This window comes from Thunnus maccoyii, chromosome 12 (genome assembly GCF_910596095.1).
Source record: "Thunnus maccoyii chromosome 12, fThuMac1.1, whole genome shotgun sequence".
In the NCBI taxonomy this organism is placed as follows: domain Eukaryota; kingdom Metazoa; phylum Chordata; class Actinopteri; order Scombriformes; family Scombridae; genus Thunnus; species Thunnus maccoyii.
The window spans coordinates 24,446,455-24,468,548 of NC_056544.1; the positions used below are offsets into that span (position 1 = coordinate 24,446,455).

Sequence of the window (22,094 nt, forward strand, 5' to 3'; positions counted from 1 at the left end):
ACCAACCAGCAGTTCTTTCTATCTATCTATCTATCTATCTATCTATCTATCTATCTATCTATCTATCTATCTATCTATCTATCTATCTATCTACTGAAAGTAGTCGTCGCTGCTACAAGATTACACCTTTGAACATAGACATACCCTGACCTGCAACCTAATCCCGACCTGCGGGAGGCAACAATGTCCCTCAAAGCACCTAACCTGCCGGAAATGAAGAAGAAGAAGGCCCTACGTCACATCCCATCTCGGATGCAAACCCAAATAAATAAATCTTGGTGCTTCGGCCCCCTGCTGGAGCTCTACCTGTGAAACAGAGAAAGGAACAAGCCTCCTCTGATTTTTTAATTTCCCCTCTGCAGGATGTCTTTCCCTTCCTCTTTTGGTATGCAGGTGGCAGCTATTATGGATGTGTTGGCGAAGGCTGCAGTCGCAGAAATAACGAAGCTGGTGGATGACGGGATCGTGTCTCTGCGCCTGGAGATGTGTCGGAGGGACAGCGAGCTTCAGGAGCTCAAAAGAAGTTTAAAATCGATGGAGGTTGAACTCTGTAATGCTCAAGAAGCAGCCACAACCCGAGCTAAAGAGGGCAAACAGGAGCAGACACCATCAGGGATTCAGGTGCCAAGTAAAGGTGAGCAACCACACCAAACTTCATTCAAAAAAAATAATAATAAAAAAATCTGAAATTAAGATTTTAGATGCTTACACAGTTTCTTGCCTGAGAGAACAGGAGTTATGTTGAATCCGGGAAAAAAAACCCCGCTCATTTCAATATTTTAATGTAATTAAAAGTTTAGACTGCATAAAATCCAGATAATATAAATAAAAGATGTTTGCTTAATCTTTATGTCATCAGGAAGTCATTTCATTGAGATTAAGATCTCTTTTCCAAGAGAGACTTGAGAACAAGAAACATTCATAGGGAGATAATCAGCAGAGACAGAAACTACACAATAAACAAGGATGAATAAAAACAGCTTTAAAATCTCTAAGAGGAATGTAAGACTCAAGTTTGAGGGCAGTTTGCAGTTCAGTCCGTTTAAAAGCTGCATAGTACCTGAAACTGCCAACATTAGTGTGAACATGAAGGATATTTAAGGTTAAGTAGTTACTGGATCATGTTTCTGTAGTTAGTAGATTTAAATGAGAGAAGAGATGTGAGTTAGTTTGTAAGCTTCAACAGTAGAGCTTTATAGATGAATAACATGAGATGCTTTTTCTTCTTGACTGTGAGGAAGTCCAACCCACCTTGTGATACAAAGAACAATGATGATTATGAAATTTGTCATTTGTGATAAAGCGTAATGCACTATGATACACAACTGGCGTGAAGTGTTGATGGGGCAGCGTGACAATACAGAATATCGCCATAGTCAAGGACAGACATGAAGGTTGACCGCGCAATAGTTTTACTGATGGAGGAAGACAAACATCCTTTGATTCTATACAAGAAGGGTTCCAGGCTTATACAGCGGACCTGCCCTCAAGTTAAGGAGAAAAACAAACAACAACAAAAAAGGAAAACACACACACAAAAAAAATTAAGCTAACATATTTTTTATATATTTGATTCAAATGAGCTCCATGCAGTTAGGTTTGAAGATTATGAATTTGAGGAAAAGACTGTTATTGGATGTTGATACCAGAATTGTTATCAGGACAGAAAAAATTGAATCGTGTCTCTTGTGGACAAGTCCAAGGTTAGAGAATTCATCCTTAGTGTTGAGTAAATGTCACATTGTGTTCTTCAGATATGGACACCCTCCAATAAACAGGCTAAATAAATAGCAATGTAGGTGTACTCTTTAAATGTTTAAATGTTCTTGCTTTGTTTGCTTACATTTGTTAGTTATTAGCAGTTAAAGGACGGGTTCAGAATTTTTCAAGTGTGTCTTAAAACAACAGTCAGGTGTCCATATGAACAGAGAAAGAGGTTTTCCTCGCTGTAATCGTTCTTCCTGTTCATACTGACTGTTAAAAGATCCCCTTCAAATGTGCTCTCAATGTAAGTGATGGAGGTCAAAATCCACAGTGTGTCCACACAGTCATTTTGTGCAAAATGCATTAAAAGTTGATCTGAAGCTTATATGAGGCTTCAGCAGTCTGAGTTAGTCATATCAAGTGGATATCTGACACATTTATAGTCTTTTTAGCATCAAATTCCCTCTTTGTGTTTCCTCAGACAGTGTTTCCATGTTGAGCTGCGGTGGGAGTATAGTAACAAAAAGAGGGACTTTGGCACTAAAAAGACTGTAACACTGAAAGATATCTACTTGATTTGACTCATTTGGACGACTGAAGTTTCATATTAGCTTCAGATAAACTTTTAAATACATTTTTGCACAGAAGGAGGACTGTGGATTTTGTCCCCCATCACTTACATTGTAAGTGCATTATGAAGGGATCTTCTAATGACCAGTATGAATAGGAGGAATCATCACAGCAAGAAAAACCTGTTTCAATGTTCATTTGGGCTCCTGACTGTTGTTTAAAGCAGACTTGAAAAATTGTAAACCCATCCCTTTAATAGTCAAATTCATGTATTTACAATTTTTTTTCTTTTATCTTCAGATGAAGAAGACCAGGAAAGGCCTGCAGTGTATCTGGAACCGAACCCTGGTGATTCACTCTGCGAGCCCCAACTTGGAACAGAAGAGATCAATAACATGAGGCCAGTGGTGAAATGTGAGCCAGCAGATGAACTTGCCACCCAGGAAACAACTGACAACATTGCAACAGCAGCCAATAACTCCTGCTTTGATGCTGGAGAGCCAGACGATCAGATCTGGCCTCCTCCTGCTTGTAGCATGTTTGAGGAAAGCTCAGTTGAAGCAGTGCACGCAATGCAGCAGCAAATACCGATTTTCTCCTCTCACCCCGAACAATTTGCTGCTCACAGAAACACAGAAAATTCCTATAATTCTTCATCGACCGCAGTAGAAGAATTTGCAGATGATTCCTTAAGCGTGCCGATAAAAGTAGAGGTTGAGATGCGACCTATGTGCATGGGAAGCACCGCTTCAGAGTCTGTTCATAGCGAGCCGTTCAGACATGTTTCACAGCCCGCAGTCAGTCAGTCTATTTCACGACAGGCGGGGCCGTCACTAGCCACGCCTAACGTGCAGAGGACGGTGGGAATGTCGGGATCAAACGCAGAAGATCACATCCTCAGTAGAAACAACTATAGAGCAAAAAGGCTACTGAATGTGTGGAGAGCAAATCAGAAACTGTTCATCTGCTCGGTCTGCAACAAAGGTTTCGCCCGCTTGTCCCAGCTGGAGGAGCACAAGATCACCCACGAACCCTTCAAACCTTTCAGGTGCCTCGAATGCGGGAAATCTTTTACCCAGAAGACCCGGCTGAAAACGCACCAACGCGTGCACACGGGAGAGAGACCGTTTAGTTGCAAAATCTGCGGCAAGATGTTTTCGAGGCAGGACAACTGCCTGAGACATGAGCGTTTCCACAGCGGGGTGAAGCCATACAGCTGCGGGCAGTGTAGTAAAAGCTTCACAGTGCTGGGTAACCTCAAAATACATCTAGAGACTCACCTGCACGGACGATAGCGCTCAGTTACGGGGACTCTCGCTCTATAGGTGTCTAAGAATTTGCACAAATTATTTATCTTGCCAGGGTATTGTTGTTTAAACAAGAAATAAAGCATTGAATGCAACAATAAAAATGTCTACTTTGCATTTCAGGGGGCAGAGCAGGGATGCTGGCGGTGTTCAAACCATGGATGAGGAAAAATGGGATTTCCATATTTAATAATTCCTCTAATCAGTGTGTTCATATACTGGAAATGCAGACTAGGACTGGGCAATGCATCTGCTCATTCTTTATCATATATCTTTGTGGATTTTTTTTTTTATATCCCCTAAATATTTTTAGGGGATATAAAAAAAAAAAAATATTTTATATAAATATATTTCTTTCCGTCTAATTATAGTTTTAAAGGTTTATTCCGCTCAAATACTACTTTCTGTCTAACGTTTTGTAGTGTTAAAGGATTTTTCCACCCAAATACTTCTGTCTGTTTACCTTTTTTATAAGCAGTATTCATTCCACCTGAATCCTTCTTTGTGTCTTACTTCTTATAGTTTTAAAGGACAGACAGACAGACAGACATGTACACACAATCACTCTTTCTAAATAAAAACCCCATAGAGTAACTGTATCTTAACAGGAAGCTCAGGATGTGGCTTGTTTTTCCAAAATAAAAGCCCCAGATAGTAACTGTATCTTAACAGGAACCAAAGGATTGGACCTAGTTTTCCAAAATAAAAGCCCCAGACACTAACTGTATCTGAACAGGAAACTAGGAATGGACCTAGTTTTGCAAAATAAAAGCCCCAGGCAGTAATGTTTATTTATTTATTTTCTAATAAAAGCCCCATAGAGTTACTGTATCTAACAGGAAGTTCAGGATGAGACTTTTATTTCAAAATTAAAGTCTTGAAATGTTAATAGGAGCTTACCTGTGGGCCACAGATGAGGCTGGAATTTCAGTTTAGTGATTCATTTGAGATTTCTGCTTTTTCGGCAATGCTTTGTAATTTGTTCTTCTCCTGTATGTTTTTCGGTTGACTACTACTTCTTCATACTTGAAGCTACAGAAGCCATTCAAATGTTAAACTTGCTCTTTGAGGACATTTATGTGTCCATTCCACACTTTTTACTTTTCAAAATATCAAGCTTTTTCAATAATGCATAATAATGCATAGCAATAGCAATGCATTTCAGCTCATAGATTCCTTAGAAAATGCAGTTTAGTTTCCAACTCTAGCAATTCATTTCACATTTCTGCATTTTCAGTAAGACTTTGCAACTCTCAGTTCTTTGGGGCCGATGCCTTTTCTGTTCCAATTTGTTTAGTAATTCAGTTCATCTACATAATATTAATACAAAGCATTTGTTCTTTTAGCCTTTTTAGGCAATTTATTCCAACTTCCATCTTTGAAAGTATTATAGTTCAGCTTCCAGCTTTTCTATTAATGTATTTCAACTCTTAGCTTCTTTAGGTAACACAGTTCAGCTCCCAATGTTGCCAGCTTTACATTTCAGCTTCCAGGTTTTTCAGCAGTGCAGTGTATTTGAGCTTTCAGCTTTTTGAAAAAATAAAATTCATTTCAGATTTCTGCATTTTTAGCAATGCTTTGCGATTCATTTCAGCTGTCAGCATTCACACATTTTCTGCAGGAAATGCATTTTCTAGTTGGTGTTACAGTCCTAATTCCTAATCATTCCAGTTAACAAGGACTTCACAATAAAATGCTTAAATGACTTTTTAAATACAAAAAGTAACTCTGATATACCAATACAATAGCTGCTCTCTGGTGAGTCAGGTGATTTAGGCCTCTCTAGTCCTAGATGTGCACCAAACACATGAATATGAACCTTTGATTAGTTTACAACCAAGTGAAAATGTCAGAAATATTATATGGGCAGGACATGCTTCTCAGGGCAAGCTTATAAAAATATACACATGCATTCACACTATTGTTTTCAAAGGTTTATTTATGATACAGGGCAGGTGTGTGGAAACACAGCAGGGCACCGCTAACGATGCTAGATGCAGGGCAGGTGTGTAGATGGGCAAAGCAAGCACAGGAACTTAGGAGGGAACACATCAAAAAACACAAAACCCAGAAAACACTGAACTCTTCATAATAAACCGCCACAGAATAAACATGAATACAACTCAAATAGCAAAGCGACACTACAATCTTTCATCTGCAACAAACAAAACCAAAAACACAAAAAGTGACAGAATATGAATGGGAGGAATGTTTGCAAGGTGGTATCTCAAAACCTAAAAGTGCTAAAGTATTCATACTACATGGGCAGGTGTCCCATGTGGAGATTCTTAACATATTAAAACATGGGACCAATAGCGCCACCATGTGGTCAGTTATATGTTTACACAACTCATGAACCATGAGGTGTATCAAAACAATATTTGCATAGTGTGTTCCTTGGACAATGCTGATTCAACTGATATAGGCTACGCCCATTTGCACCCAGAAATATTTTCTGCTTCTGTTGGCACGTAGTTCATCTAATCTTCACCAAACTTGGTAAATATCATATTTAGATGACCCCAGACAAAACTTATGAGTTCATCTCTTGGCATCACTTTCTGTTTGTCTGTAATTGGTTGCCAAACTTTTGAAGGTGTGGATGATGCCCTTAGCTCCACCCTGTGATCATGTGTAAAACACCACCATACTTCTTATTAACTGCCATATCTCTTAAATGTTATATACCATGGTAACCAAATTCTGCCAAGTTGTACAGATGGGGATGCTGAACAAGTGTGTCGTATTTGCAGCAATGCTTTGTAAGTTATTTCAGCTGTCAGCATTCACACACATTTTCCACAGGAAAATCAGGAAATGCATTTCTAGTTATACATATCGTTGTCACAACAAACAACAAATTTAACATATCCTTTATAATGTTTGTTCATCTTATTTCTTTAGGTAAAAAAAACCCAACAAAACTCGATGCATCCCGGTAGCCTACTGGTTTAGTCGCATGCCACATAACCGCAATGTCCACAGTTGGATTCTGGCAGAGGAACTTTGTTGCACGTTGTACTTCATCTCTCTTTCCTCATTTCCTGTCATATCTCATCTCTCCTTCCTCATGTCTTGTGATCTCTCTCTACTGTCTCTATCTATTAAAGGCATAACATGCTGAAAAAATATAAAAATATGAAAAAACTAAACAAAACTCTAAGATATCTTAATTGTTATTAGACTCAAAAATCAAGTATTGTTTGGGCTCTAATAAAAACCCAATATTGCCATAAAGCAGTCCTGCTCACTGATTTCCAGTATGGCTCACAATGGTCTTCCACACCCAGAGATATTTAAGAGATAAGTACCATACAATAAAATCTCTGATGGTCGACAAATATATATATATCTACTCACAGTATATATATATTATATACATATCATTCTGACCATACCCTAAACAAATACTAAGCATTTATTGTCACGGTCATCTCAGCTCCTACAGAGTATCAGAGGCTTCTTGATGTCCTTCTACACTTTCTCACAGGGACACAAGAGGATGTCCTCCTCCAGATAGATTTACAGCATAATTGTATTATGATCTTGCAGTACTCAGAGGGGTTTTTTCCGTGCCTTTGAAATTTTTGGTATCTTCTCTCTGATTGGTACTTTTTGTCTTCATGATGTAGTTTTTGCCAGGAAATCAATCAACAAGCTGACTTTAACCTGAAATCACTTTTCCCACCATGATTACACACAAGTGATCACCATTCAACTTATCAAGTGTGTCATAGTGAAGGGGGTGTATACCTCTGCAATAGTTAATAGTTCGTTAAATCATCTGTGGAGATTTGTTGTAACTTTTACATTTGTATTTCCATTTTGCCTTCATTTCATATTTCTCTTGCTAGATTTTAAAATGTGTACTACTTCTTCTACTGCTGAATCATTGTTACATCATCTGTTGCCCCTTTTGATGTGGGAGAATGGGCTGACTGTCTGATTAGAGGACTTTGTGTTTGTCAGTTTCTTGAGATATGGTTGTTAGAAACTGGTACTGATTAGAGTTTGTTGTTTAGAGAGCAGACAAGATGGCTAAGTAGAGCCATAAACCTCCCTGTTATTCCTCTTATCAATGTCTCTATTCCTGAATGTTAAATAGAGGTTTTCTTTGTTTGTTTTGGTTTTTTACCTTTATTTATGGAACTTTCAGGAAGAGCCCAATTCTCTTTTACAGGAAAGCCCTGATCACACTCCCATAGTTACACATATTGACACTTTGAAGCTCCACTGGACCAGTTGATTTTGCACTGGATCAAACCGGCAACAATCCCGCCTCTCTTATACTGCATACACTAAAGTATATATAAAATATATACTTATAAGTGCATAGAAGTATATAAGTGCCTGTTTCCCATTTCTTTTTTCAGACTTGTTATAAAAACATACTGTAACTTGTCTTTTTTTTTTATTTTTACCGAGCCAGTTCACAATGTTATTTGTAAAAGGTGGCAGGAAAGAGAATACTACTCAAGTACAATACATGTTCTGTCCTTTCAATTTCTATATTTCAAAACATGCCATTGTCAAATTCTTGTATAAACAACAGAAACTGTTTTGAACATCACCTCTTCTAGTTTGGAGAATCAGTATAGTAATATAACATATAACATTGTTTTTTTTTATGCAGATCAAAGAATTGTAATATTTGCAGTATGTAACAACACTGTCGAATGTCAATTTTAAATGTTTTCGGATTTTAAAATAATTTAAAAGTAATGAATCAATATGATTACTCAAACCCTCAATAACAAATGTGTTTTTCTTCTTGTTCCTTCAGTTGGATGTTTGAGTTTCACTGTGCTGAATGATGTATGTGCAGAGTTTGACACTAGAAGGCTGTTCACATTTATTTGCTGAAGAAGGAAAGTTTCTCTGTGCTCACCTTAAATCTCAGTTATAGGCGTGTATCTACGAGTATGATTTATGACATCACAACAATTTTGGAACCAGTTGTGGTCCAGTGTGCAAGTTACACAAGTAAAATGTGGACACTTGAAGCCTCCAGTGCATGTACACTGAGAATGGACTTTACAGTGAAGTAGGAAACATCTTGTGTCCAGCAGTTCAAACTTTTAAATTAAAAATATTTTCATTTTCATCAATCCTGGATTTTTCAATGATAGAGAAGGAGGAGATGTCAGAATATAAGAAATTAACCAAACTTTTTTTGTGGAAAAAACATGTCAGACACTGATTATTAGTCAAAGCAGAGTATTTTTTTATATGTCTCCAAAAATCTGGAGATCTTTAAGAGAAATTTGAAGAGAAAAATCCCTCAGGGTAATGTGAACAGATAGCTTCATACTACCCCCCTTTCTTTATTTTATTTAAAATAAAAGTACTTATTTTTATTCTATTAATCGTATTGTTCACATACAAACAAAAACATGTGACATGCAACGTTTTTGAAATGCTTTTTGGTTCATAAAAAAAGGGAGAACCTCTCATGTGCTTGTAGCAATGTGCGTTGCGCGTTTTCCCCAGTTGTTACGGTATTTGTTTCATGACTTCCGTAAAACGACGACTTGTGTTTATTGTTTATTCCAGCCGCTGCTGACTCAAAGCTGGCACACATCAAAAACCAACACAAAGTTAACTGCACAGCTGCAGTTTGTGACCGTTGAGGAAACGAAGCTTTCTGAAGCACTGAATCAATATGAAACAGTTGCACTGAAAATGGTTCACTGCTTAGGAGCATTTGATATAATCAAAATGGCGCGTCTGCTGGGCAACTATTGGTATTACACTTATATGGCTGAATCGAGATGAAACAAATTATAAATGGTCTTACTGCTTTCAGCGTGGTTATTTTGTTCAATCCAGTCTATTAATAAATGAACACAGAAAACACTTAGGCATGATAATATAACAAAGGTAACATAACAGGCATGACTTCACTTTCAATTGGTTGATACATTCAATATGGTAACAGGACATGGGGTAAAAGTAATAATAATAAATAAAAATAATAGAGGAGGGAGGCAATAAAATCAGATTTCTCAAAAAAGTCTTGGAGCATACTAACTGTATGTGCATATTTCTTGTTTATAAGTTGGATACACTCAAAATAATTTCTAAATTCCATCATGAAAAGTTCAAACGATGGGTGAGACCTCGAGAACTTGGATTTACAGATGTGAAGTTTAAATTTTCCTAGTAAAATTAACAAAAGGACAGTCCATTTAAGTTTTTGGTTTTGTTTTCATAGTACATGCATCCTTGACTTCCAGCTTAATTGAATGGTTTGTTTGAGTGTCAAAGTAATCTTCATTTTTTACCCCCCAGAATCCTGTATACTGACATTCATAATATAGATGTTTAGTTGTTTCTTCTTTATTTGTACAAAATTCACATTTGTTAACGATATCCACAAATCTTGAGACAAATTTGTTGGTGGGATATATATTATGCACGGTTTTGTAATGTAATTCTTTCAATTTGTTGTGGATAACAAATTATGGGAGAAGCCATGTTGTTTCCCAGTGCATGTTAGATAAATGAGAGTTCCACACAAATCCCCATGTCATTTCTTACATGTTTATTAGTACATTTGTGACTTTTAATATTTATTTAATTACAGGACCAGTGCGTAGAATTTAGTGGCATTTAGCAATGAGGTTGCAGATCGAAACCAATTAGTAACCACCCCCCCACCCCCACACCTTTCAGATGTGTAGGAGGACCTACGGTGGCCACGAAACTCAAGAAAAACATGAAAGGCCCCCTTAGAGCCAGTGTTTGGTTTGTCCATTCTGGGCTACGGTAGAAACATGGTGGTGCAACATGGCGGCCTCTGTGGAGGAGGACCATGGTTGTATTATAAGAGCTGGATACTGGACTAAAAATGGCACCCATGCATATGCCAAAAAAAGTTTCTAGCTTCTGGGTTTGCTTCTGCATTGTGCAACCCACTGAATATGCGTAGTAGTGTTTCTCCCGCTGGCCCCGCCCGCAAGCTCCCACTCGGCCCATAGACTTTACATTGTGATGACGTCACAGATTTTTAAATCGCTTTTCTCGGCTCGAGGAAAGTTTTACAAACATAAAACCTCCATGGATCAAAAGTCCATAATAGAAAGACTCATAATTGACGTTGTTTGCAGTTCAAGGGGTCCTGTCAACAGTTTTACAGGCGTCTCTTTTACAACGGTGGTCCATGGGGAAAATCCCTTTTGGGCCGCAAGAGGATTTTTCGCTGCATTACCGCGAGTGGCCACTGGGAAAAATTGGCTGCAAGGCTGAGCAGCGGTGCCCTATCTAGCTCTTATTATACATCCATGAAGAGGACCCGCTCCCTACCTAGAAATAAAGGGTTTATTCTAAGGTAATGAAAACACAATGGTTCTTATCTTCAGCTGATTATACACTATTTAAAACATACTTATGAATATTATATTCAATTTCTGCAAAGTCCCCTCTGCTACATGCAACTAAATCTTACACACTGGTCCTTTAAACAAAGAAGGTGGCACCCCCTTTGGTACGAGCGTGACGTAACGACGCCTCGTTTGGGGTGGTCACGTGATTTTTGGCGTGGTAAAGCGAGGCATCGAAACATCTTTCCGCTGTTGCTTTGTAAGGTCGATACAGTGTCGAGTGGTCCGCTTCGAGCGTAACATCATCAGCGGCACCAACTTGCAGCCTCAGCGCCGCGTCAGAGTTCAGGCTTCTCAGTCACTCGGTTGCTTTATAATAATGTTGAGCAGCGTTGCTCTGCGGACTCAAATTGCCTCCATTATCGATGCCCTGTCCAAAGCAGCCGTGGCAGAAATCTCCAAAGTTGTGGAGGATGGTGAGGTGGTGTTGCGGCTGGAGATGTGCCAGCGTGAAAACGAGATCAAGAAGCTGAAGAGCAACATCGAGCTTTTGCACAGCGAGCTGAGAGCAGCGCAAGAGAGGGTGACCCAGCGACCTGCAACACACAGGAGAGATGGTAAGATGGACCTGACACACACACACACACACACACACACACACACACACACACACACACACACACACACACACACACACCCAAAACACACTAGTCTACCATGTTAACTTGGTATAAATCTGAGGTACACTCACACACAGTGGTGGAAGAAATATCCTGCATGAAAAATCCTACACAAGTAAACAAACATAAGTATTATCAGTAAAATGTGGTTCAAGTATTGCAGTAAAAGTAGTGATTTGGTCCCTCTGACTAATATATTATTATATATGACATCATTACATTATCAATATTAAAGCATCAGTGTTAGAGCAGCATGTTACTGTTGTAGCTGCTGGAGGTGGAGCTGGTTCCAACTACTTTATATCAGTTAGCTAGTTTAATCCAGTGGTTCCCAACCTAGAGGTCGGGGCCCCTCCAAAGGGTCACCAGATAAATCTGAGGGGTCGTGAGATGATTAATGGGAGAGAAAAGAAGAAAAAACAAAGTTCTGATACATAAATCTGTTTTCAGTTTTTGGACTTTTTCTCTAATCTTTTGATGAAATATTGCATCATTTGAACATTTATTGAAATGAAACCATGTGAGATGTTTAGAGGGAAAAATCACTGTTTAGTGGAGCTGTTAACAACTCATAGACATCTGAAATGTGACCCCGACTACACACTGCTTTTTGTAAGACGTCAAAAGCCAAAAAGGTTGGAAACCACTGGTTTCATCTTTAACAATGTGTTGTATTTTAAAAGCTTCTTATATTATCCATTGTGTCAAATCTTCATCTGAAAAGTAACTAAAGCTGTCAAATAAATGTAGTGCAGTAGAAAGTACAATATTTCTCTCTGAAATGTAGAGGAGTAGAAGTAGGCTATAAAGTAGCACAAAATGGAAATACTCAATTAAAGTACAAGTACCTCAATATTATACTTCAGTACAGTGCTTGAATAAATGTACTAAGTGACTTTCTACCACTGGCCACACATCACACATTGCAGCTGCTCACTCAGAAACTGATGTGAGGGAGCAGAAACCTGTGTTTTCTTATCACCCATCTGATCTTGAGGTTTCAATGGTTGGTGAGGATATTCACCACCATTGCCGCAGTAACCTGATTAGATGCCCCGGGGCGAAAATTAAGTTCTGGGTTCCCTTTAACTCCCAGTTTCTCCCCTTTTCTTTGGACTGTGTACAGTTTTTTCTCTGCTGGAACAGTACCAGGCCCCAGGTTCTCTGTGTGGTCATTTGGTTTTAACACATCAGCAGGGACGTATCATGCTCATTTTCAGGTCTATATCCTCTGTCTGTGGTTCGATTTCAAACCTACAGTTTCTTTTCTCTGGGCCAGATCAGTGGATGAGTTGGTAAACTTGGTTCGGTTTCTTTTCATAGAGAAAAATCCAATTGAACCAAAATGCATGACTAGAAACCATGTGAGAATGTTCACTCTGCTTATTGGTCAGATGTGTTGTCCAAATGTTATGTCCAGGTCAGATCTTGATTCACTCTCAAGAAATATTCTTCAAAAAATAACGTTTTATATAAATAACTCCCTACTAGCGCTCCCTCTCTTCATTCAGTCCCTAGCTCGCTCGACCACAGCTGCTCTCTCTCTCTCTCTTTCTCTTGTCTTTTTTAAAATAAGTCGGGACAGAAAAGTCTTAACTTTTCTTTCAACGTTATCAAACGAAGAGAAATGTCCTCCCCTCCTCCCAGTAACGTCTTTGTACTCCCTCATGGCAGAGTTTCCTGCTCCGATCAGTCTGATCTCCGGCTGTGATTGGCCGCTGCAGCCTTCAGCTGCAGTGACGTCGGGTTGCGTTTCTCCAAAAGTTCAAAAAATGCTTGCAGCGGAAACACTCTACCCCCGTTCAAGTGATTGGGAGGACTGGTGCCTTATTTGGTCTGCATACGGCTTCAGGACGCCTCCCTCCTTTTAGCTAAACTTTCCAAATGTTATCTGGCCAACTGGATCAGATTCTGATTATAAAATGAGTCATTTTGCGAGTGTTGTGACGCTCAGAAAAATTCATTCAACATTTTACAGCTGCTCCGTTTCCAATGTTTGTGTGCGTGAAAATCGCTTTTTGAACCAGTGTGCGTGACGGACCTGGGATTACACGGTTTGGCAGCTATCTCCGTCCAATTGGCTTCACAGCCCGGCGTTGTTCCCGGGGGCTTGGCGAACAATCTGACGCCATCCTGAGGAGGATATAGAGGATGAAGTAGAAGTAATATTGCAAACGCAGCGTTCAGAGCAGGCTGAAGCCCTGGCTTTTGACTTGCATGGAGCATTTTACATACGTTCATCTCAAGTTTTGGAAAAACCACATCCCCTCAAAACTGAACCAATGAATGTTTTAAAAAGATATTTTTTGACACAGGGTCCCTCTTCATGGCTTAATGGGCCTCAAGGTCCAGCAGTAAAGAAGGACTCATGTTGAGGCTGGTGGTGAATAGCCTATATCAGAACAAATTCTCAGTTAAATTAGCACAAACCAGTTGAAAGAACACAGTAATGTGGGGCCACTCTTGTTCTCCAACCTCATCACCTCCACACCTCCGCAAGGATCTGTCAGTCTGTCTGCTGGGGTTAGTCTCAATAAATAACTCCTGGAGCAGAACCAGCACACTGAAATAAGGCTCATAACAGGGATGTAGATGCAGTACATACAGCATGATATTGCCAATACTGCTTAATTGGCCCATTTTAGTTGCATTAAATAAAGGCTCTCAAGTTATGTCCTTTTCATAAAGGGATTGTTGTTTTGTGCTCTGTCTAGTCTGCCTTTAATCTCCTCCATTAGCACTGCCAAAATACTGTATGATGGGTGTAGGCGTAATCACTCATGTATGTAGGGGTAGCAAATTAATGATTATTCTCATTTTTGTGTGATCTGTCCAGTATTTTTTTTTACAGTTAATTAATTAATTGTTTAATCTATAAAGTGTAAAAACAGGCCATCAGTCTTTAGATTGCTTGTTTTGTTCGACTTACAGTCTGGAACCCAAATATATTCAATTTCAAATTATATAAAACAAAGACAAGCAGCAAATCCTCACATTGTGATGCTGGAATTAGAAAATGTTTGACATTTTTCCTTCATAAATAAGGATTAATAAATTAAAAGTCATTTAGTGATGAATTGTTGATGGTTTCAGAAAGTCCAGGTTTGAGGCTCTACCTATATTGTGTTTTACAAATGTTAAAACTCCAACAGTCGTCTCCTGTTATATAATGTGACAGCAAAGGACCACGTTGCTGTTTCTGTGTTTCTCTTACATGTGTCACCTTTTTTAGAAATTGTTTGAACTCACTTTAAAGTGAGTTCAAGTGATGGACGCTGTGCTTGTTTCTTTGGTTTTCTTTAAAAAAAAATGGAACAGTGCAAAATAAAAATGTTAAGACCCAGTAAAGGACCATAACAGGTGTTTTACTGGAATGATTCAGACACTTATGTGACTCCACCTCAGCTTTGAATTTTATGTAGTCAGTATCATTATTCCCCCTTAACTGTGGTGCCACAGATATGTCAGAATAAAGTAAACCACCAATATATTATACGAAAATAATTATAGGATTTGTGTCAAGTAGCCTTTGGATGACCTTTTCATAACTACAACTGTACCATTGTCTTTCCACAGATGGTCAGAGCGTCACTGGGGAGGAGAGGACTTTGCTGGAAAAGGTGCACGCTGATAAGGACCAAAACAGCCTGTCGATACCTGAGGTGCAGGTGAAATGCGAACCTGTGGAAGAGGGAGGTGAAGAGGCCAGAGGACAACCCGGCCAGCTGGGAGAAGAGCTGGGTTTGTATGAGAGGGACCTTGCACAGTGGAGACCAGCGACACAAACTGAGATGGAACGCAACAACTCAGACGATTTAAATTTAGGGCAAAACTCCCAGCTGTGTCTTCCCGAATCCTCTCTGGACACCGGACTAGCCGTGTCGTGCAGCAGCTCCGGTGGGTTCCAGCAAAGCCCGTTCAGCCGAGGGCTGCTGGGTTACAGTCAGTACCGTAACTTGTACAACACAGTACGGAGGAGGACGGTGAAGAGATTAATGTTTAAGAAAGGCTTCATCTGTCCGTATTGCGGTAAATGTTTCGAGCGTGCCGGGCACCTCGAGAGGCATAAAAGGATTCACACCGGTGAGAAACCGTACCACTGCGAGATATGTGGGAGACGCTTCAATCAGAAGTGTAGCCTCAAAGAGCACACAAAGATTCACCGAAGATGTAAGTAAAATGCTTTATTGTTGTTTGGATTGAGCTAGATGAGAAATAAGTTTGTGGAGAGCATAAAAAAAGCTCTGATCCTCCTTTTTTTTTTTAACAGCTGCTTTTTAGAGTTGCCCTTGAGCAAAGTGCTTTGTCCTCTGAGTCTGAAGACTGAGTGTACTTGGCAGCTTTCAAGTGTCAGAGAGCTTGATGTACACGCAAAACAGTCTGTGTGCTGAGGCAGTGTTCCTTTGATAAATGTTTGAGAAGAAATTTTAAAAAAGTTTTCCTGCACTGGGAGGTTATGACTTTCAAAACTGGAGCTGCTGGGTATTTAAAGGGGACGTATCATGCATATTTCCAGGTCTGTATTCATATTCTAGGGCTCTACTGGAATATCTTTGCATGATTTACAGTTAAAAAAAAAACTCCTTATTTATCTTATACTGGCCCTTTATGCAGCCCCTCAGTTCAGCCTCTGTCTTAAACAGGCCTGTTAGCTCCTGTCTCTTTAAGGCCCTCCTCCTGATGAGCCTGCCCTGTTCTGATTGGCCAGGAGAGAGGCTACATAAACAAACAGCTGTAATAGGAATTAATTTCTTTTTCTCGTTCTTTACTTGAAATGGAAACTTCTTAAATACATCTGTATGTACTCGAGCCCCAATACGATCCGAAATATGCAAGCGGACAATGTGAACAACTTTAGCAACAAAGGCTACAGAACAGACGGCTGTTTGATACAATCTGATGTCGTTAGAGGAGGACGTAGAGGTAACGTTGCAAATGAAGTGTTTTGACCTGCAGGGAGCATTTTTACATACATTCACCTCAAGTTTTGGACCTTCGACCATGTTTAACATTTGACATCATAACTGTAAAAATAAGAGAAAATAACAAAAAGCATGATATGTCCTCTTTAAGGATCGTGAGGGGAATCAAACCTTGAAAATGTAGCGTCTCTCGCTCACTGTTAGTGTATTTATTCTTAACTGTATTCATTATTTGGTTCTCTTTGAAATACTAGCACCTTTTCATGAATTGTTATTTTAGGTCTGTAGCTGTTTTGTAAGAAAACTGTTGCAGAGAAGCAATAAATGTATCTCTTAAGTAGAGGCTGACCGATATATCAGCCAATATTATTGGCCTATCACAGATATATCAGTATCTGCGTATATGTTGTCTGATATGTGCCAATATTTTAATTTTTTTAAAGTTATATAGGCAGCATTTTATGTATATTTGATCCTTTTTCTTAATTCAAATTTAATATATATGTACATATGTTTTTTGTTCTGTTTTTTTATTTATAGTAATTTATAATTATTAAATTCCCAGTGAACTGTTTCAGTGCACTGATGTCATTTTATACAATAAAGTTTATTGTTAAACTGTAAAACATTACATAGCTTTATCACAAGTGTTTGACAACGATGTTAGAAGGATCACTGCAAAAAATGTGTGCTTATGTATATATTCTGTGTATATAAGATTATCAGCTGATATATTGATAGCAGAGTTTTTTTACTCCTTAATATTGGTATCGGCCCCAAAGTATCGGTCGGGCCCTGCTCTTAAAAACTCGAAGGTCCACCACATCTCCCTGACACTGTAGCTTCTTATATTTATTCTTGTGTTATTTTTATTTTCTGACTTGCAGTCTTGGTTCACTTCACAGTTGGAAGTCTTTGGTTGTGACATTCCTCGGTGTCACAGTCAGCAGAGAAAAAAAATTGGTTGAGACGACAGTGAAGGGGGGGGATGGTGACTTTAAAGTGTCCTGCTGACAGCTGTGTGAGCCGGGGTGGCACATAAGAGGGCCTGGTCTTTTATGTCCTTTCTGCACAGGCAATAAAAATCCTGCAATTTTCTCCTCGAACCCCTCTAAAGAACGCTTGTATGAATGAAGACAAGATGTACATTTCCCTCTGAACAAATTGTACATTTTCAGGGTTTTCCCCAGGAAATTGTTTAGCAGAAGTGGTAAGCCACCTAAGATACTGATGCATCTCTACTTGTGATCATTGCAGTTGGTAGATGAATGCCTGAACAATCTCATTAGATACTATATAAATATAGCATTTGATGTGTGACATGCTGCCTATTCTCTTTTTCCCTGAAGGTTAATGTTTTATTTCATTTAAAAAGTTATAACATGTATTTACAAACCACTTACGAGTTTAGCAGACATCGTCTTTTTGAACATTGTGTCCCGGTTCACATACTTGCTTGTCAAAAACAAGGCCAAACTCTCCAGAACAGTCAAACTTGTTAGTGCAATATCAGCCTGTTAACAGAACCTGTTAGTTTATCACCATGACAAACCAGTTGCACAAATGACTTAGAGTCTTAGAGGATTCATGCTATCCCCTGAATCATAACTTTCAGTTCCTGCATTCGGGGTGATGGTACAGAGACACTGTGCAAAGAAAAATATCTATAAAAAATCCATCATCCCATGCCATACATCAGTTAAACTGGTAATTAATGGATATGTCAATATTGTTACTTTACTAAATTAGTCTTAAATTATTTCAAATATTTTATTCCTTGCTTTTTTTTTTTTTTTTTTTTTTTTTTTTTACAAAATTATACCTAATATAGTGTATTTAAATGTTTTTACTTACTGCTTTTGATGTGTATGATGGGAAATCTGATGTTGATCGTCATGCAAGCTGAAGACAAATTTCTACTTTTGTGCTACAAAGGTGGACAATAAAGTTGTTTAGATTTTAAAACTTGAAGAATTAACAGTCAAATGCTTTTCACCTCTTACACATGGATGGTAAAATAATGAGGACTTCTTTCTACTTAAACAGGTATTCAGCCAAGACCAGTTGAGATCCAAGTGGCCGAACAGAAACCGGTTCCTGAGGAGAAGCCGGGTACTGATACTCGTCACTCTGAGGGAGAGAGCCACAGCACTGCTGAGGATGGCCTACCTAAGATTGAGGACACTCCTCCAGCACCAGTACAGGTCAAATCTGAGCCTATGGAGGAAAATATAGCGCAACCACTATTTCTTGGAGAAAACGGACAGATAAGGGAAGGTGTAGATGACCTCAGGGAGAACTTCACAGCATTTGAGAGAGACAGCCAACAATGGATGTCCAGGTTACAAGGGCAAAACAACTCTGAGATGAGTAGCACAGAATATCTGGGCAGTTCAGGACAGAATATAATGTCCTTCCCAGGGATGGCTCAGTTACTCCCACCACAAGTAGAGGCTTCCCATAGCAACTTCCCCTTTCAGGGGAAACCGTTTGGGGAACTCAAAAACAGCATGATGTCCCAGCCACCGTATGGGTCCTCAGAAACACTCCTGCTTCCAAGTGAAGCTGTTCACGCCGGCCTGCCTGGTCTGCAGGGGGACTCACTAGATCACCATCGACAGAGGAGAAGCAGGTCTTTCCAGGTGATCAAACCAAAGAAATGCTTCATCTGCTCGTACTGTGGCAAGGTCTTTGAGCGTGGAGGGCACCTTGAGAGACATTTACGAATTCACACTGGGGAGAAGCCATACGGCTGCCATATCTGTGGGAGGTGCTTCAATCAGAAGAGTAGCCTCAAGGGCCACATGAAGACGCACAGAAATGGTAAGAGAACTGGGCCCTTCAGGATAATGTATTGACTTGGGCAATTATTTTCACCACGATAAATTGGTCTGTTATTTTCTCAATTAACGGATCAATCATTTAGTCCATAAAATGTCAGAAAATAGTAAAAAAAAAAAAAATCCCATAACATTTTTCTTTAGCTCTAGATGCCATATTCAAATTTAATTATGTCAAACCAACAGTCCAAGATCCAAAAAAATTTGTTCATAGAATAAGAAATTTTTTTTTCAAAATATTTGCTGAATAACTTTCTGTTGATCCACTTCCTGTAAAGGTGACATGTTTTATATTAATGACAAATTAAGTTCTCTACATTTTAGATACAGTAGATAGAAATGTTTTCCAAAAGGTCGTCTTGGAATAGAACTCTTTAAGAGAAAATACTAAATTGACAGTATAATTTAGGCAATTTAGGTAAAATATCAATTTTAAACTCCATGACCATTTCTCTGAATCCGTATCTTGGTCAAGACTGCTTAAAGCCCCACTTCTGTATATATTTTAAAAGCACACAAGCAAACTTGTAAATATTCATTACTCATTTAATTCTGTTGCTTTCTTTAAAAAAGGGGAGAACACAGAACTGCTGGAGGCACATCACATGATGTTTACAATGCCTGATAATCAACCGTTGGAGCACCTGGCAGAGCCCAAGACTGGACTGGCAGCTTTAGACGAACAGCTATCCGGCTCCACGTACAACGAGACACTTTGCGAACAAGTGGTAATGGTAAAGCTGGAGCCCGATAGTAAAGATTTTCAGACTCTAAGTCAGACAGGGAATGATGACGCCACAGCAGCACCAGACCAAAGTCAGCTATGGACAACTGGGACAGAGAGGAGGGATGATGCCACTGAACAGTCTGTCTGTGTATTTTTACATGACGTTAAGTATCACCTCAATCCTGCTGCTGGAGCAGCAAATGACCAGAGAGAATATATATCACCATTCAAGGATCTGCCTTTTCTAGACGACAAAGAAAAGGTGGAAATGATGCACAATCCATTAATGGGAATACAATGTAGAAGCTCTGACATGACTTTAGCACCTGAGCTGCGAGATCAACATGTTACACAAGAGGTGTCTGTGAATGAGTACACAGCAGGGAGTGATAGGACCCAGGAGGGAGGTGTATTTGACTTTAATATGACTGACTCAGGCAACTGTGAGAATAACTGCAGTGGAGATGCCACCAGGCAAAACTGCTTTATATGCTCAACTTGTGGGAAAAGCTTTGACAGTTTCAGTTTATTTCAAAAACACCAGTGTAAAAATGTCACTGAGCAATAATTCAGCTGTGAGATATGTGGTAAGATTTTGAATCAGACGGACATTTTGAAATTGCACCTTAAAGAGGACCTATTATGTTCATTTCCTACTCTATATTTTTCTTTTGTGACTCCACTAGAGTAGCTTTGTATGATTCACAGTTCAAAAAACTCCATATTTATCTTATACTGGCCGATTATGCAGCCCCTCAGTCCAGCCTCTGTCTCTAACAGGCAGACTTGGCTCCTGTCTCTTTAAGGCCCCCCTCCCGATGAGCCCACTCAGTTCTGATTGGCCGAGGGGCAGCTGTATCAGAGTTGTGTTAAGTTACTGCTGATGCAAACCCAGCATTTCCTGTTTTGCTTCATATTAAAAGCCTTTAAATGACTAAATAATGGGAGACTTTTATTCTGAAGAATTTACAGGAAATGAAATGTGTTCCTCACCAAATTAGCAGAGCTTCGTTGGAAGAAGAGTGTTCAGAGCAGTCTGAAGCTGGTGCTTTTTTCTAAGAGGGATTACTTCTACATACATTTACCTCATTATTTGACACTGGTCATGTTTAACATGAACATCCAATGTTATGACAAAATAAGAAAAAACATAAAAGGTCCCCTTTAAACTGCACATGGAATAAACTAATTTCTAGTGTGCACAAGAAGAATACAAGGGGGGGACCCAAAAATTCCCAGAAGCCATCAATAGCACACGAGTAGGGTGTAGTTATTGGAGGTAGTGTATACCTGCAGCTTGGTGAAACTAAAATTGGGACTGAAAGGGAAAAGATTTGCGTCCTTGGAAGAAATCCAAGGAGAAATGCAGGAGGCTCTGGACATTGTGACAAAAAAGACTACAGGAAATGTTTCCAGGGATGGGCGAAGCTCTGGAATGAGTGTATCACATCTCAAGGACAGTACTTTAAAGGGGATGAGAAAGGTACTACTGTGAGATTTATAATGACATTTTTCCGGGAACTTTTGGGTCCTCCCTCGAACATGATTTGCCACCAGGCTTCATTGTATTCAGGCAATGTGCACAAGACCATTTTGTCATGGTTGACAGTTCATGGTCTAAACAAATACTTGACATGTCCCAAAACTTCCAAAGGCTATAGCAGAAGAACAACATCACTTTTCCCACTGCAGTGCTGATTAAATACATATCCTCAGCAATCTTATTTGCAGTGAGAGCAAAATTTATTACACTTTGCACAAATGTCCTCCTGCCTCTATGACCTCCTCCACCTTCCATTGGCATAGACAGAAAACACAATTGTTCTCTACTTGCTCTGAGTTGGCCCATATTTAGCGTTTGAGTGGCTTTGATAATGACTTAATTACTATCGGAGAGAAACCAAACAATGCCGAGTGTTGTTTTAAGTGGCACTTGAAGCCGGACGTTTGCTGGTTTACAGCCAAAGCTGTTGCTCAGACTGATCACTAGTTTCACTTTCCTGAAATTATTTTAATGATACT

At 39.2% G+C, this 22,094-nt stretch overlaps 1 protein-coding gene across 1 annotated transcript; it reads left to right on the forward strand.

Moving 5' to 3' along the window:
• Positions 1-228: 228 nt before the first annotated feature.
• Positions 229-20,774, forward strand: LOC121908325. Its single transcript, XM_042428239.1, has 7 exons — positions 229-634; positions 2,575-3,568; positions 9,072-9,079; positions 11,083-11,520; positions 15,160-15,753; positions 18,552-19,328; positions 19,919-20,774. Exons 1-7 carry the CDS (start codon positions 364-366, stop codon positions 20,638-20,640), a joined length of 3,804 nt encoding a protein of 1,267 aa, XP_042284173.1. The 5' UTR covers positions 229-363; the 3' UTR covers positions 20,641-20,774.
• The last annotated feature ends 1,320 nt before the right edge of the window (positions 20,775-22,094 follow it).